A 17,102-nucleotide genomic window follows, 5' to 3' on the forward strand; every position below is an offset into this window, starting at 1 on the left:
GGATAAGAAGCTTCAAGACATTTCTCCAATCCTAACCACTCCCTTGCCAGTCAGTTCTTTTTGCACCACTTGTAATCCTCTGCATGTTGCTGAGGTATGACTTGGTTTCTTGAAACTACTTGCAGAACATTTTGCATTGGGAATGTCTTCTTTCATTCCTTTTAAGGGCATGTGTATCACTTTCAAAAAATTCTTCTCAATGAATGTTTACTCAACTTAAAGCTTTTCCTGATTTATTCCTAGTTATGAGTCCTTCATTTAAAAGAGTATGAGCTACATACCATTATATATTTAGTATTCTTACGCTTTTTCATTTTCATTGTTTTAGATGGGAAGTATTTGTGCTGCTTGTTCACGGTTTTTAGGGGAGTCAATGGAAGATGAAACAAAAACTTAAGATTAATTTTTATTAATTTTCAAAATTAATTTACTGTATTTGTAAGTAAGTAATTGGCTAAAGGATCAAAAAATAAAATAATTTTAGAAATCCCCTGAAGAGTATTTTAAGAAATAAGACATTTTAGGTTTAGTAACTCTTCTGCACTACCACTTACAAACTGTCATTCTGTTAGGGGATTAAAATTGAGACGCAACTAAAATGTACTTAGAGCCCAAATCCACATCCTATCTAATAAGGCTTATGCTTTCCTGTCATTGTTTTCTACTCATCACATTCTGCATTCGTTAGGACTGCATTTTCTTGACAGTTCTTGGTGCTTTAAACTTAAAAGAAATGGGCTTTCTCACATTACAATTTCAAGAAAAAGGAGACTGCAAGGCCCATTCAGCGAGGTGTAAGCGGCCTACAAGCCGCACGCCCTGCCGCCGCCTCATGCTCGGATTTCATCTACGGGTTTTTGCACAGTTCTTTTTTGGATGGTGCAAACCGCGCAAGTGCAGCATTAAAGGCTCCACACCCTGGGAAACGATGCAAGAACATGCAGCTTAGGCTGCCAGGTTCCCCCTAACACAGCCAAGGGCTAGAGGCCCGGATACCAGCTCCAAAACCTCGTCCACAACAATCGTCCCCTCCCTCCCGGCCTTTTACATACAGTACACATACAAATACACACACGCAGAGCAGCCAGCAGGGGAGGGCCGGGCCCTACCACTCTACAAAGCCCCGGGGGGGGGCCACGGCGGCCGATCGATTTTCTCCCGTATCTTTTCCCTTCGAACCTGTCTCTCCCTCCACTTGGCCGTAAGTGTTACGAAAAAATAGAACTTGGGGATTTAAGGCCTTCTGTAGTTCCGCTTCCGAGCCACACACCTTACGCGGGTGCTGTGATGTCCCCCCTCCCTCGGCGAGCAGTTGGTCCCGCCCCAGTGCTAGCGGGCGCCGAGCGGGAGCCGCGCGGGAGCAGCGCAACGACGGTGGCGGCAGCGGCGGCGGCGGCGGTTGCGATTCTGAGCGGTTGAGACGCCTCTGCGGCAGCTGGTGGCGCAGGTGGCTTGCGTGGACGCGGGCAGTGGCGGCCGGCCCGCCACCGTAGCCTCAGCGCCCGCAGCCCCGGCAGGTGAGCGGGCGGCGGAGACTCGCCCCGCCCCCCCTCGGTGGCCTCGCTGCTGGCTGTAGCGGGGAAGCGGCCGCGGCCCGCCGCGGAGCCGAGGTGGCCCTGGGCTGCGACCGTCGGGAGGCAGGTCGTGGGGGGGAGGGGGGGGAGTCGTGTGTGGATGGAAAGGGAAGGTTCTCCTTTCTTTTGCCATTTTTTCCCCTCAGACCCCTCCCTCTTGGGGCTTATACACCGGGGAAAAAGCTAGAGGGAAGATGGGGTGGGAGGAAGGGGAAATTGGGGCTGCGAAGCATCTCTGCCTCAGGTGGTGGCGTCTTTCGGCCCTGGAACGGCGGACCTGCGGAAGCTGGAGGGGTGGCTCGGGGGCTGCGGAGGCCGCGCACTCGCGAGGGAGGAGCGGGAGGCGGCCCTCCCCTCACTCTCCCACCCCCACTCCTCGGCCCCCCTCCCCGGTGCTCCCCCTCCCCCGGCCCCGCCGGAGGCCCCTCCCTTCGGGTTTCTTAGCTTTAACCGCCCTCCGCGCTTCCCCTTGCAGGCGCGTTGGAACACCCCGAGGCATCCTGCGGCTCCCGCGGCCCCGGAACCTCCGTTCCCGTCGACCACCCCGCATCCCTCCGCCGTCCACGCCGCCGCGCCTCTTCGCTGGTCTTCGGCGCCGGATCCTCCGCGTCGCGCCTCACGAAACATGACTCGCGATTTCAAACCTGGAGACCTCATCTTCGCGAAGATGAAAGGTTATCCTCATTGGCCAGCTCGAGTAAGTGATTTTTAGCCTTCGCGTTTAGCTGTGCTGCCTTCCTTAGAGGCCTGCATCCTACCCTTTCTCTTAATTTTTTTTTTTTCTCGTGTTCTTTCTCCCTCTGGCTTTCCCGTAGTCGCATTTGGAAGCCGACCTTTCATTTTATTTTTTGCCCTGTAATCTCCCATGTAGTTATAAAAATCCAGGTGTTTCTACATACTTAATGTATTTCCCTATGGCTTGATTTTGGACACACTTGGGCAGGTTTTCTTAGTAGGAAATATTTAAATATGGTGCCAGTTAATGTTTCATTGTAGGTGAAAATAAGTACGGATTTTATGTTTAAAAATCAGTGAAACATTGACATTTTTAAATTTTTGAGTAAAATGTATAATGTCAAAGGAAACTATACAAACTCTTGGATGTCAAAAAAGATATGTGATATACAGGTCTTTTTCATGTTCTGTAATTGATGATTTGCTTGTTTAAATTGGATATACAGGTCTTTTTCATGTTCTGTAATTGATGATTTGCTTGTTTAAATTGGATATACAGGTCTTTTTCATGTTTTGTAATTGATGATTTGCTTGTTTGATAAAGAGATTAGGACTAGATAGTCATGAATATTGTACAGTAAGTTAGCACGAAGGAGAGTGTAGAAAATTTATTTTCATGTTTGTTTGTTTTTTCACGAAGTTTGCCTTATGACCTTGAAAAAGTTGTTTTACGTCTATGATTGTTTCGTAGGGGCAAACGGAGGAGTAGACGGAGACTCCTGGGTGCACATCTAGTGGTACAGGTGATTAAGGACCCAGGGTGTTTTTTGTGAGATTTAGGAATTGAGATTGTCTAAATAAGCGCCATTTTCAGAAAAAGAGATATTTTTGTTAGTTTATGTTAGGACTTGGGTTATAAGGTAATGATGGAACCTAAAAAAATGTGGAGGATCCATTAGATTAGTAAGCTCAAAAACTTATAAATTTGATACGCTAAAGTTGTAATTTCCACTAATTTACTCTTCTTTGAGGAGTGGTGTTGTATCTTAAAGATAATTAAAATTGTGGCAGCCGGAGGAAACATACCCATTGGTTACAGAGGATCATGAAGTTGCTGAGTGCTATTCCAAATATAAAATGTTACTGTTTCTTGATTTTTCCCATCTAGCTCTTTAAAGACCCAGGTTTACAATTTCTTTCCCCAATCTGAAAAAATCCCCCCCCCCAGTCTATCAAGGCTACCTTTTCAGTGGAGTCTTACTTGAACAATCCTCAATCATATTTCTTGTCTATATATTTCACACTCTTATTTCCTTTCTGATAACCTCTTATTTTAACTCTTATGTGCCTACCTTAACTTCCAAATAGATTGCAAGCGTCTTGAGGGCAATAGACATAAACTGAATTTCTTTATACCCCCACGGTTCTTAGTCCATAGTCATACACTTACAAAATACGTTATTTCATGTTTTAAAAGAGCAGAGGGAAACTTGGCAGGTTTAAGGCCCCTCCAAGATACTTTTCTCATAGTTTTAGCACCCTTATTTATTTTGAGGTGTTAAAAAATCTGAGATGATGGGGTACACCTATTTTCTATTTCTATGCCACAATACAGTTAAAAGCCAAATGAAAATGTTTTAAAAATAATCTCTTCCAAATCATCTTCCCCACATGCTTCAATATATTAGATAAGTAAGAGTTAGTACTGATAAAAGCAAAATAAAGTAGCCTGAGGAGGGCCAGACTATTTTTCTTCCTTATTTAATAAGTTCTATATTTAATAAGTTCATTTGTATCGAATGGGACATTTGTCTTTCCTGTTCTCCTCTTTTTGTTAGAAGCAAATGAATTTCGTTTTGATGTAATATCTATGTCCAAGAATTTCATTCCTTTTTCTGTTGTCTTTCCAATCTTACAAATTTGAAGTCTTTGCTTTAGAGACTTTAGAATATGTACTTAAGGTCTCAGCAGTGACAGTGACAATCATCTGTTCCTATTTTGATTTTAACATTTTCTATTTACATATCCCAAACTTACTTTTTATGTCTTGCACATTCTTGTAATCCTGTACCAATCCTAATCATCTTTAAAGTCAACTTAAAAAAATAACCTAACATTTATTAAACTCTGTGGGTATTAGACACTTGCACACTTTTAAAGCTGTTTGCTAGCTGAAACAGGCTTATGAACTGGTTTGACAAAATAGCCCTAATCTTTTTTTTTTTTTCATATATCTTTATTGATTTCAGAGAGAGGAAAGGAGAGGGGGAGAGAGACAGAAACATCAATGATGAGAGAGTCATTGATCGAGCCCGCAACCCGGGCATGTGCCCTGACCGGGAATCGAACCCCAGTCTCCTGGATCCTAGGTCGATGCTCAACTGCTGAGCCACGCCCAGCCGGGCATAAATATCCCTAATCTTAAGAGAATATAAAGATTTTCACAATTCTTGAGACCTTCTCATAAAGTTGAAATGACAGGTGAAATAATTATTTGTTGTATACATGAGGAAAATCCCTAAGAGTGTTGGGTGGTAATGATCCTATTGATGCCTGAAACCTTCAGACTGTCAGTCAAATCATCCCCATGGTCTTCTCTTCAACATGTTACTAATACATGCTGAGCGTAGTAGGCCCTCTGATGTTTGCTTCTTAACAAAGTCAGCTGATTTTTAAATTAAAGCACCTTTGAAATTAGGGGGAAAATGTTATTACAAAGTTTAAATAAATAATGAAATACAATATAAATGTTGTTAAATTCTGACTAGATACTACTGCCTGATGGGTTTAACTATGAGATCTGCTTTCCCTTTATTAATAAGGGAAAGTAACAAGTATTACAGATATTTTAGACATAACACCTGCAGAAATATCATTTAGGATTTTTGAACAGGTTTATACTCCACTATTATAAAAGGCTTAGGGTCAGATATGTTTAAAAATTCAGAATTTGGGGATTTTGGAAAGATAATGATGGTACATAAATACCACATATTTTGCTCCTGATAGGGTCTGTGATGGCACATAATAATCTAACGTAATATTTCTGCAGAGAAGCATTTGTAGAAACACGAGATAGATAAAAGAAATGATGGAATAGCTTCACTGTCAGATAAGGTTTTGCCACCAAATTAATTTTTAGAAATATCTTGGTTATTAGAGCTGCTTGGGTTTCAAAACTAGGGATAAGGGATTATGGACCTGTAGAACTAGTTCACATTATGTCAGTTCCCATTTGGATGTTTTGTTCCTGGTTTATTCTGTTGTACTGAGGTGTGTATGATTTAAAATATTTTAATTTTTCTGATTTTTCTTTTAGGTAGATGAAGTTCCTGATGGAGCTGTAAAACCACCAACAAACAAACTACCCATTTTCTTTTTTGGAACTCATGAGACGTAAGTCCTTTTAGCTCTACAGGCAAATTGGAATTTAGCCAGGATCATTGGACATAAAATGAAAAACAAGTAGAGATTAGTTTAAAGGGAAAATAGTAAAGGAATAGAAAACTTAAAATCATCTTTAAACTTTGGAAGAAGTCTTCAAGTCTCCTCTTTTTAAAAAAAAAAAATATATCTTTATTGATTTTAGAGAGAGAGATAGAAACATCATTAATGAGAGTCATTGATCGGCTGCCTCTTGCATGCCCCCAACTGGGAATCAAGCCCACAACCTGGGCATGTGCCTTGGCCAGGAGTCAAACCATGATCTCCTGGATCCTAGGTCAATGCTCAACCACTGAGCCACGCGCAGCCAGGCTTCAAGTCTCCCTTTTAAAATTTATTTTTAGGGTAGAAAAATTAGAAATTACAGGTTTTAACTTTTATTGGAGGAGATGTTTCCTTAATCAAAAAAGAAAGCTATATATGAATCCTCTAAGCAACTAGAAGACTCGATGGATGAAAGTGTTAAGTTTTGAGGCATTTAGCATTCATATTTAGTGTAAGTGCTTTTTATAAGGACAACCTGGCACTTTGTTTTAGGCTTGGTATATTAGCCATCCAAATGGTATACTGTGGGAAAGGTGAGAAGAAATCTGGATGGATAGTTCCCTCTGTGTGTATTTACGTGGTCCTGAGAGACACTGTGACTGCTCTGCTGCCCCTGGTGGATAAGTGGACAGAGAACCCGATTTGGTGAAACAAATTAATTTTAAAAATTACAACTGAATAGTGAACTGTTACTTCCAGGTGCATAGGATTACTCTAGGGGCTATCTCATTAATTTCAGAAAATAATATCCTGTATACCTTTAATTTAATGGACTTACAAATATATATAATCTCACTTGTTTTGGACCTGAAGTTTAGAATTTGCCATAATTTTGGTAAAGTATGCTTGTTTATCTGGGACTAGGAAAAACAAAGGTACTGATATTCTAATTAGAATTATGTATTCCTAGGAGTCTACAATGGCAACATTTGGTTTAATGTTGCTTAGCTACTATATGAACTTTCCTGTAATTTCTTTTTACAGCTTTATTAAGATATAATTTGTGTCATAAATTTTACTTGCTTAAAGTGTATAATTCAGTGGGTTTTAGTATATTTACTTCCATACTTATTAGTGGTCATTCTTCATTCCCTCCCCAACCCTAGACAACCACTGTTTCACTGTCTTTTTAGATTTAACAATTCTGGACATTCCATATTAATGGTATCATACAATGCCACATAATTTTTTTCTTTATAGTTTTGAGTCTAGAATTGTATTGGCCTTCACCATAATTACTTTGAGTTGGGTTCAGGTATATCCTCTAAATAAATATTTAATTTTGTAAGAAATGATGAATTTCTGCCCAGCCGGGCGTGGCTCAGCGGTTGAGCGTCGACCTAGCATCCAGGCGATCGGGATTTGATTCCTGGTCAGGGCACATGCCCAGTTGCGGGCTCCATCAATGACTCTCTCATCATTGATGTTTCTATCTCTCTCCCTCTCCTTTCCCCTCTCTAAAATCAATAAAGATATATTTTTTAAAAAAAAGAAATGAATTTCTGATTCCATGGGATAATACACCATTTAAAAACTCTTCCATAAATGTATTAGGGAAAGGTATCTTTTAATGAAATATTTGTGTACTGTTTATTGGAGCAGGAGTTTTCAAAGTGTGGTACCAGGTCAAGCTATGCCAGCATCAAGTGGGAACTTATAGTTAGACATGCCAATTCTTGGGCCCCCACCTTTGACCTACTGAGTCAGAAACTGAGGTGTGGGGGCCCGCAATCTGTTTAATAAGCCTTCTAGATGATTTTGATGCATGTGAAATTTGGAAACAGTACTAGAATAATGCGAATAGACATTTTTTAGAATTTTTCAGTTTTACAAGTTTAGAATTCTTTAAATCTACTTTTTCTGAAATGAAGTAAGTTTTATGCTCTTACATATATCCTTACAGTTTTATAGAACACATAGTTCATTCTTACGTTAAATTTAGATGAAAAGTGATCGTACCTTCACCAACACTTAAAAATGAAGATTTTTACATTGTATCTGTAAGTTTTAAATCGAACTACACCAAATAGCTAAACTTCCATAAGCATAGTTTGGTTAATGTAGACAATGAATTACTAATATTTAAGAAATTAGAATATATTCAAGTAATTAGAATGTAATTTTAAAATTAAGCTAATGATAATACATTTTCATTTCAAAATGCACTCAGAGTGTTTTGTGCCTTAGTGTTCTTGTAAGTATACCGTTTATCTTTGGAAAGGCCATGCTGCTGTGTCTGTTGGTTTGGCGACCTAACTTTTTTTGTACTTCAGGTTAGTGTTTAGAAACTAGATGTCTGGTGATTTGCTTTCCCCTCCTCCCCACTCAAAGTCGAGAGGGTGGCTATTTGCACCTTTCATTTTGGATTTTGCATAAACGGGAGTTTATTCTAATGGTGTGTAGTTAGGGAGATGAGAAAGGAGGAACATAGAAGATAAAACGGCAATTTAGAAACTGCTTATCTATAACTTTTATATATATCCTTATAGTTTTAATAGAACACATAATTCATATGTTAAATTTAGATGACAAATGATCATACCTTTCCCAGTATTTAACAGTGAGTGTTTTTACATTGTATAAATTAAGGTATTTTTATTGTGAGTTTAGAGCAGAATCCTTTTGTAACTTTTTAATGAAAATGTCTGAATTAGTGTTTTATGACATTTACAGTAAATTTCATCCAACAAGTTTTGAATATTAGACAACAATAAGTGTATACAACTCTGACCATATACTAGGTATCTTAAAACTAACATCTTCAAAACAGATTCTTAGCCCTAGCTGGTTTGGCTCAGTGGTTAGAGCATCTGACTACAGTCTGAAGGGTCCCGGTTCAATTCTGGCCAAGGGTACATACCTCAGTTGCAGACTCCATCCCCAGCCCTGGTCAGGGTGCGTGCAGGAGACAACCAATTGATGTGTCTCTTTCACATCGATGTTTCTCTCTCTGTCTCTCCCTTCCACTCTGAAAAGCAATGGAAAAGTATCCTTGGGTGAGGATTACAAACAAAAAATAACAACAACAAAACCCAAGAAACAAAACAGATTCTTAGTGAGACTGACATGGACCCAGTGGTTACATATTACCATCTTCCCCCTTCCTCCCCATATGTAGTGAGCAAGTCTTACTCTTTTCCTTAAAGTGCATTCTGCTTTGTCCACTCTTCATATCCTCTGCTATAGCTCAAGTCCATGCCATAGTTACTCTTGCAGATGGTGTCCTAACCCTATCTTGGTCTCAGTTTCTACTCTGCATATGTAGTCAAAGTGATCTTTATATTTCAGTCAGATGATGTCATTTCCCTGTCTATAAACCTTCAGTGGCTCCTTTGTGAATGTTAACAAACAAAACCTCCAAATTTTGTCTACAAATGCAGTTTATGAGACCCTATGTGAACTAGCCTATGCTTATTACCTCTCCAACCTCATCACATTTTTTTCATTTTCATTTTTTTCATAAGTATACTTTATCTCAGGTTCTTCTTGCTTGTTTTTCCTTTGTCGGAAAATGCCTTCAGATTTTTAAAGTCTGGATCTTAGTTCAAATCCTCCTTTTTATGCTTATTTTCTCTATTGCAATGAAGATTGAATTTTTTTTCTTCTGCCTTTCACCCACAAGTGAACAGTTGTGGAGAGCAGGGACTTTGTGGTTTTTTTGTTTGTCATCATTGATTTAAGTTCCTAGAGCATAGTAGCTGTTAAATACTTGGTTTTAGATTGAAAACTCTATGCCCTAGATAAAATCATTTGTTGGTTATGAATTTGCTGTCCATTAACTAACGTTTATATAGTGTTTAAGCCAATTAGATCAGAAGGCTGCCTTTAAATCCTGACTGCCATTTAACCTGCTATATGACCTTGGGCAGGTTACTTAACCTTGTGTCCTTTTATTATTTGTAAAATGGGAACAATTTGGGGGTAGGATATTACATGAAAAATGCTTGTAACAGCCCTGGCAGGTTTGGCTCAGTGGTTAGTGTTGGCCTGGGGACTGAAGGGTTTCGGGTTTGATTCCCAGCCCGGTCAGGGGCAAGAGGCCACCAGTCGATGTGTCTCTCTCTTTCCCTCTCTCCCCTCCCTTCCATTCTCTCTAAAAATCAGTGGATTAATATCCTTGGGTGAGTATTAAAAAAATAAAGACTAAATAAATTCTTGGAACAGTGATCACATGTATTAATAAATGTCAGCTGTTAATTAAAGATAATGTTACATATTATTTGCTAAGTGTTATTAAATTGTTTGACATGCAGTGTGTTTTGCTGACTAATTACTGTCATTGTTAGTTGAGGGAATACTCTCACCTAGTTCTATTTCTCTAAAGTCTAGAAAATTTAAATGAAGATTGCTGCTTTTATTTCCCTACTGCTCTGTGTTGGGTTTTTTTATTTTATTTTTTTATTTTTATTTTTTTTAAATACATCTTTATTGATTTCATAGAGAGGAAGGGAGAGAAGGAGAGAGAGATAGAAGCATCAATAATGAGAGAGTCATTGATCGAGCCCGCAACCCGGGCATGTGCCCGGACCGGGAATCGAACCCCAATCGCCTGGATCCTAGGTCGATGCTCAACTGCTGAGCCAGGCCCGGCCGGGCTGTGTTGATTTTTTTTAAATATGAAGAGGTTGGATGCTCAGTTCTAGGTGCTTTAAAATTTTCCATCATAGGCTGATTTATTTATTTATTTATTTATTTAATATTTTTCCCCCCACCGGCTGTTTTAAAACTTGCCTAATATACAGTTTTAGGAGGGAAGGTGAATGGGAGGTACTGGTGGTGTCCAAATTTTTTGTATAACCTGTCCACAAGAAAGGCATAAAGGAGTGAATTAGAGAATAGGATTTTCTTTTGCACTTGTTCTTCCGTACACCTTCTATACTCTAGCCAAAGCTGCATGTGCTGGTGTTGGGTTTTTGTGTAGTTTCAAATAAACCTAATACCAAATAATGAGGAGAGGAACTGTTTATTCATCTCTATACCTGCAGGTTCATGGCACATAGTGGATGTATATTCAGTTTTCAGTTGAAGCATATTCTATTATAAAAGAATGCATGCTGTTGTAAATACAAAGCCTAGTTATAAAACAGCATGTGTCATATTTTGTGATTTAATGAGAAAAGAAACAGCAAGTTAGAATCAGTGTTTCAAAAATTGAACTTGCTATTTAGGAATATTTAGCAGTTTTGAGTTTGGTACTTTAGCTCTGACAAGCTTTCCCATTTTTTTATGTGACTTAGGGTTTGCCTTAAAGGAAAAGTTCTAAGTGTGATAACGGCTTTTGTGAGGGATATATGTGTACTTATGGGTATACACATTGTTTACAAAGAAGTGAATTTAGAGAAATTTCTGTTTTCCTGTGTACTTAAATTTTTGAAAATTAGAATACACAGGAAAACACTTATGGCTTTTAGGAGTATGCCAGGTAACAACACGCTTGCAGGATTTAAGTTCCTTCAGGATTATAAAATTAGTACCATATTAATGATTTGTTATTTTCTTAGGATATTTTATATTAGCCTTGGTTCTTGTGGGCTTTGACATTGATATTTGAAGTCTGAGTTCTTATTTACATATAAGGATATGGCGACAGTATTAGTAGATGTTTCAATGACTACAGTGGATAAAGGAAACCCTGAAGCCTTTTTAAGAAACATTGTAAAGAGAGGAGTCTCTGCTGTTTAAAAACTCAGTAGATGACCGTTGCCTGAGTTAGTTCATCTTTCTAGCCATCAGTTTTCTGATCTTTAAAATGAGGATTAAAGAGTTCTCTACAAAGGAAACATTTTCACTCATATTTTTAGAGACAACCCCTAAACCTGTTAATGTTTTAATGTTTTCTTTGAGATTTGTATGTCATTTTAAAACTGAGTGCTTTGAGGGATGAATCAGCCACAGCCACATAAGGTTGTGCCCTTGGGGACCAGCAGTGGCTATCTAAAAACTAATTTGGGTACTATGCATGAGATCTTTGTGATTTCACCCCCCGGGAGGATTCTATGTGTTGTTAGTATTTTTTACTGAAATGTAATTGACATATAATTTGTACATTTGAGGTGTAAGTGATTTGATACATTTATATATTGCAATATGATTACCATCATAGTGTTAGCTAGTATTTCCATCATGTCCCATAATTATTATTTCTTTTTCATGGCGAGCACATGGGAGGATTTTTTTTTCATCCACCATGGGTTTTTTTGTTTTGTTTTAAGCATATCCTTTCACCCAACAGTTCTACTTAGAACTTATTATCAAAATATGTACAGAGATTGAGCAATATGTTTGTTTAATATAGCTGAGTTATTGTTTAATAGAAAATTTGATAAAGAAAGTGGTCCAACAATAGACAAATTAATTTTGGGTAGCCATTCAGTGAAATAGTGTGTAGCTCTTAAGTAATTGTTGATATGAGAACATTTGTTTTAATTTGAGAAATACTGAATGAGTATCATATAAATTAAAATTCCATATTTATGTGTATATAGACAACTAAAGTGGCTGAAAACAGTGGCTCTCTGTAGTTGATAAAATTATGGATCATTTTTATTTTCTTTGCTAGGATGTGGTATTCACTGAAAAATATTTTGACAGCTTTATTGAGATATAATTAATGTCCCAAAAATTCATCTATTTAAAGTGTACAGGTCAATAAATCTTTGTATATCCAGATAGTAGTGCAGCCATTTTATTTGCACACTCCTGGAACATTTTTAGCACCCAAAAGGAAACCCTGTACCCATTAGCAGATGCTTCCCATTTCTCCCTAATTTTCCCTCCTGTCTTGCCCTAGGCAACCACTAGTCTTTTTGTCTTTGGACATTTTTTGTGGTTTTTTGGGTTTTGTTTGTTTTTTTTAAGTATGTCTTTATTGATTTCAGAGAGAGGAAGGGAGAGAGAGAGAGATAGAAACATCAATGATGAAAGAGACATTGATCAACTGCCTCCTACACACCCCTCACTGGGGATGGAGCCCACAACCCCAGTCATGTGCCCTGACCATAACTGAACCATCATCTCCTGGACGATGCTCAACTGCTGAGCCACACCGGCCGGGCTTCTTTGGACATTCCAAGTAAATGGAACTGTACAACATGTGATCTTTAATGACTGGCTGTTTTTTACTTAGCATGTTTCAAGGATCATTTACATAGTGGCATGTGATAGTATTTAATTTCTTTTTATTGCCAAATATTCCATTGTGTTGATGTACCATATTTGTCCATTCATCAGTTGCTAGATGTCTGAATTGTTTTTACTTTCTGCTATTATAAATAATGCTGCTATGAACATTTGTATACAAGTTTTTGTGTGAACATGTTTGCTTTCCTGTAGGAGTGAAATTCCTGGGTGAAAGGGTAACTTGAATCTTTTGAGGAATTGCCAGACTTTTAAAAAATCAGCTGACACCATTTTACATTCCTATCAGCAGGGTATGAAGGTTCCAGTTTTTCCATATCTTCCCCAAGACTTAGGTTTTTTTCGTTTCTGTTTTTTTTAAATATGTTTTTATTGATTAGAGAGAAGAAGGGAGCGGGAGAGTGAGACAGAAACATCGATGATGAGTCATTGATTGGCCTCCTCCTGCACACCCCCTTCTGGGGATCAAGCTTAAAGCTATCCAAGTGGGTGTAAAGATAGTGTCTCATTGTGGTTTTGATTTACATTTCACTGATAGCTAATGATATTGTGCACCTTTTTATGTGTGAATATTTTTTTAACCTTCTGTATATAACATGAAGATGTCTCAGAGGAAGTGATGCCAACAAAAACATTAAAGATATATTACAACACTGAAGGTGTAGTGCAAAGGATGAAATGTTGGAAGCTGATCATATTTAGAAAGGAGTGTGACAGTTTGCCAAAGCATAGAAAATATGCTCACTCCATATCATAGGTTATGAGAAGGGGGCAAGCAATGTTCAAACCACTCCTGATAAGTTTTACAAAGAAAAGAAACACTTTAAATCTCAATGTTTCTAATATTTTAAGTTACAGTGTACTAAGTATTAGCTTTGCTATTTTTTCATTTCCTTGCACACTGTCAGTAATAGAGTTCAAAGTTTTGACTATATATATATAAAATGTCTATTGATTTCAGAGGGAAGAACGGGGGGGAGGGGGAGAGGGAGAGATAGAAACATCAGTGATGAATCAGTCATTGATCAGCTGCCTCCTGCACTCCTCTACTGGGGATTGTGCCCACACCCAGGCATGTGCCCTGACCAGGAATCGAATCGAGATCTCCTGTATCATAGGTCAATGCTCAGTGGCTGAGCCATGCCAGCTGGGCTTTTGACAATATTTAAAGGTTACGGAGCAATCATCATTTTTTCCATTGTTAATACTACCTTGTACAGTCATTTTTATGATCTCATTATCATGCAAAGTGAGGCCTGCCTGTTTTGAGAAAAGAAAAATCCGTATAAATTTAACTTGTCAGACCTATAAACTACTAAATAACATGGTAGTAAGAATTAGTCTTCTCTTTGAATAGCTTTTAGGTTTAGAGTCATATCTAAAAATGCCTCATGTATGAGGATTTAAAACATTTTTCTGTAATTTTATTAAGTATTTCAGGTACCTTCTACTTCTTGAACTTACTGATGCCACCAGTTTTGAGCCTTTTGAGAATTTTGCACTATAAATGAGGGTGGTGTCTGGCTTTCTGCATTGCTGCTTGGTATCCAACTTTCTCAGTCTTCTTTCCAGCTTCCAAATCTCTGTTGATATATGTCTCTCTTGTCTTTGGCCTTATGAGTTTCTTCTTACAGGGTTTTAAGAGAGAATTTGTGTTGACTTGCTTTGTTCTAACTGAAAGTATATTTTATTTTTGATGGAGGTTTAACTCAAGTCATTTACTTGGAATTTGAAACTGATTATCTAGGAGGGATTGTTCTACTGTTTTAACTAAATGTGTTAATTTTTCTAATTTGAGACTAGATAGGAATGAATGATGCTTATTAAAAGTCTGAGTTTCTAGATCAAATAAGATGACTTAAGTGTGTCTTAATTGATGTGCAGTTAAAATACATGGATACAATGAATATTCCTCAATTACAGAATTTAAGTAATAAAGCTCACTTTTATATACACTGATTATATTAAAATAGAGCTCTAAGTCTCATTATAATTGAAATTTTTATCTTAAAGGCTTTTAAAATATTCTAACTGGAATGTTAACTAGTCATTAGGTCCTCAGTTTTTTTGTGTGTGTTTTTTTTTAATCCTCACCCAAAGACATGCTTATTGAAACTAAAGAGAGGGAAGGGTGGGAGAGAGAATGAGAGATCAGTGTGAGAGAAATGTTAATTGCCTTCCTGTGTTTACCCTGCGGGGATCAAACCAGCAACCTAGGCATGTGCCCTGGCCGGGAATTGAATCTACAGCCTTTTGGTGTCCTCCAACTAACTGAGCCACCTGGCCAGGGCAGGTCCTCAATTCATAAAGAATTTCAGCAGATAAGGAATTTGTGATATATAAGGGGTAAGTACATCTGTATGTATACACACACAAAAACAACACAATCTCTTCATTGGCGAAGTCCATATTTGTGAATTCTCATTACAATTTATTTGTAATTCCGAATCAATACTTGTGGTGCCTTCATGGTCATTTCAGTGTACAAAATGGCAAAAAGTAGAGTAATTTGGTGCACACATTCCTAGATGAGGCTAAACAGGGCAGTGCTTTTGCCTTTTTGTTTAAGCGCTCATACTGTAAACAAGTGTCCTTGTATTTTACATAGTGCCATGTTTTTTGCATATTTGTGCCTTTTTTGGTAGTTTTGCCTTTTATAATGGCCCCCAAACGTAGTGTTGAAGTGCTGTTTAGTGTTCCTGAGTGCAAGAAGGCTGTGCTGTGCCTTTTGTAGAAAGTATGTGTTATATAATCTGTTGGCTGTGAGTTCAGTGTTAATGAATTACCAATACTTATTAAATAAGTTGTCTTTAAACAGAAACACATATAAAACAGGTTATATATTTTGATTTGTGGATGAAAAGGTGACCAGAGGCTCACAGGAACCTACCTTGTAGTTTTTCTGGAGGAGTGGTGCTGTATTTACTAATTCAGTATTCGTGATGACTTTATAGGACATAGTTACCACAAATACAAGAGTTGAGCCCAGCCTGCGTGGCTCAGCGGTTGAGCATCGACCTATGATCCAGGAGATCTCGGTTCGATTCCCAGTCAGGGCACATGCCTGGGTTTGTGGGCTTGATCCTCGGTAAGGGGGTGTGCAAGAGGCAGCTGATCAATGACTGTCTCATCATTGATGTTTCTCTCTCTCTCTCTCTCTCCCCCTCTCCCTCTTTCTGAAATCCATAAAAATATACATTAAAAAATTTTTTGACTTGCTTGTGTGTATGAATGAACCAACGAACCAGTTAGAATATTTCATTCCCTTATTGAAAAAGTAAAATCCTTAACGTATTTTTTAATAAAAATTTATTTGTATAAATATAAAACATAAATACATATAGTAATATACTTTATTGGCAGTGTTTTATGAGTTGCGCAATATACCAAATTACTTTGAAATAAAACTTATTTGGAGTGCATTTAAATGTATTTATTAATGCAGGCATGTCACAGTTTTAGTTTTTGTGCATTTTTATATTGTACTATATATAACAATTTCCCATTTTTAACAGTTTTTAAGTGTACAGCTCTGTGCCCTTACGTACATTCTCATTGTTGTGCAACTTGCTTGTCTATTTTATTTTTCCCATCACCATTTATCCCCTCTATGCCCTCTTCCACCTCCATTCACCCCTCAGCCCCCCAACTTGCTTGTTTTTATAAATAGGATTATGGATGTAGGAGTTTGTGACTGAATTTAATGAAAGTATTCAGAATTAAATATAATTATTTGTGTCAACCCTTTTATGTAAGGTTTTTAATGCATATTAGATTAAGAATTTTTATAATTGCATCATATGGTAGTGCTATTTAATAACTTACATTTTGAGATTGCTTTGCACTCACAATTTTCCCCCCTCTCCTTTTTTAGTGCTTTTTTAGGCCCAAAGGATATATTTCCTTACTCAGAAAATAAGGAAAAGTATGGAAAACCAAATAAACGAAAAGGCTTTAATGAAGGTTTATGGGAGATAGATAACAATCCGAAAGTGAAATTTTCAAGTCAACAGGTGCGTCATATTACATGATATTTAGTTTAGTAGTTTGTATACGGTGTTGGGGAATAATCACTATTCTAGTGGTAGGAAAGTATTAATTTAAGAACCATGTTAGTTTCAGATTAAATTGTTCTTATTTGTGAGGTTGAATGTTGACCTTTTATATCTAGATGAACTGATGAAAGTATTGCCTATATGGTTAAATAGATCTCAGGAAGCTTGGGTA

General features: G+C 37.8%; 1 protein-coding gene across 2 annotated transcripts in view; it reads left to right on the forward strand.

Annotated features, from left to right (window-relative positions):
- Positions 1-1,356: 1,356 nt before the first annotated feature.
- The window catches only part of PSIP1 (PC4 and SRSF1 interacting protein 1), a 36,171-nt gene continuing 20,425 nt past the window's right edge, over positions 1,357-17,102 (forward strand). Inside the window, exons 1-4 of one of the 2 annotated variants that reach the window (XM_087822650.1) lie at positions 1,357-1,517; positions 2,050-2,271; positions 5,569-5,645; positions 16,750-16,888. In XM_087822650.1, the coding sequence (XP_087678776.1) occupies positions 2,200-2,271; positions 5,569-5,645; positions 16,750-16,888 (288 nt within the window). In that variant the 5' untranslated portion in view covers positions 1,357-1,517; positions 2,050-2,199. The remainder of the gene's footprint in view (positions 1,518-2,049; positions 2,272-5,568; positions 5,646-16,749; positions 16,889-17,102) is intronic. The other variant, XM_087822652.1, reaches the window with a different exon arrangement.

Source organism: Miniopterus natalensis, chromosome 12 (assembly GCF_054644295.1).
Source record: "Miniopterus natalensis isolate mMinNat1 chromosome 12, mMinNat1.hap1, whole genome shotgun sequence".
Taxonomy (NCBI): domain Eukaryota; kingdom Metazoa; phylum Chordata; class Mammalia; order Chiroptera; family Miniopteridae; genus Miniopterus; species Miniopterus natalensis.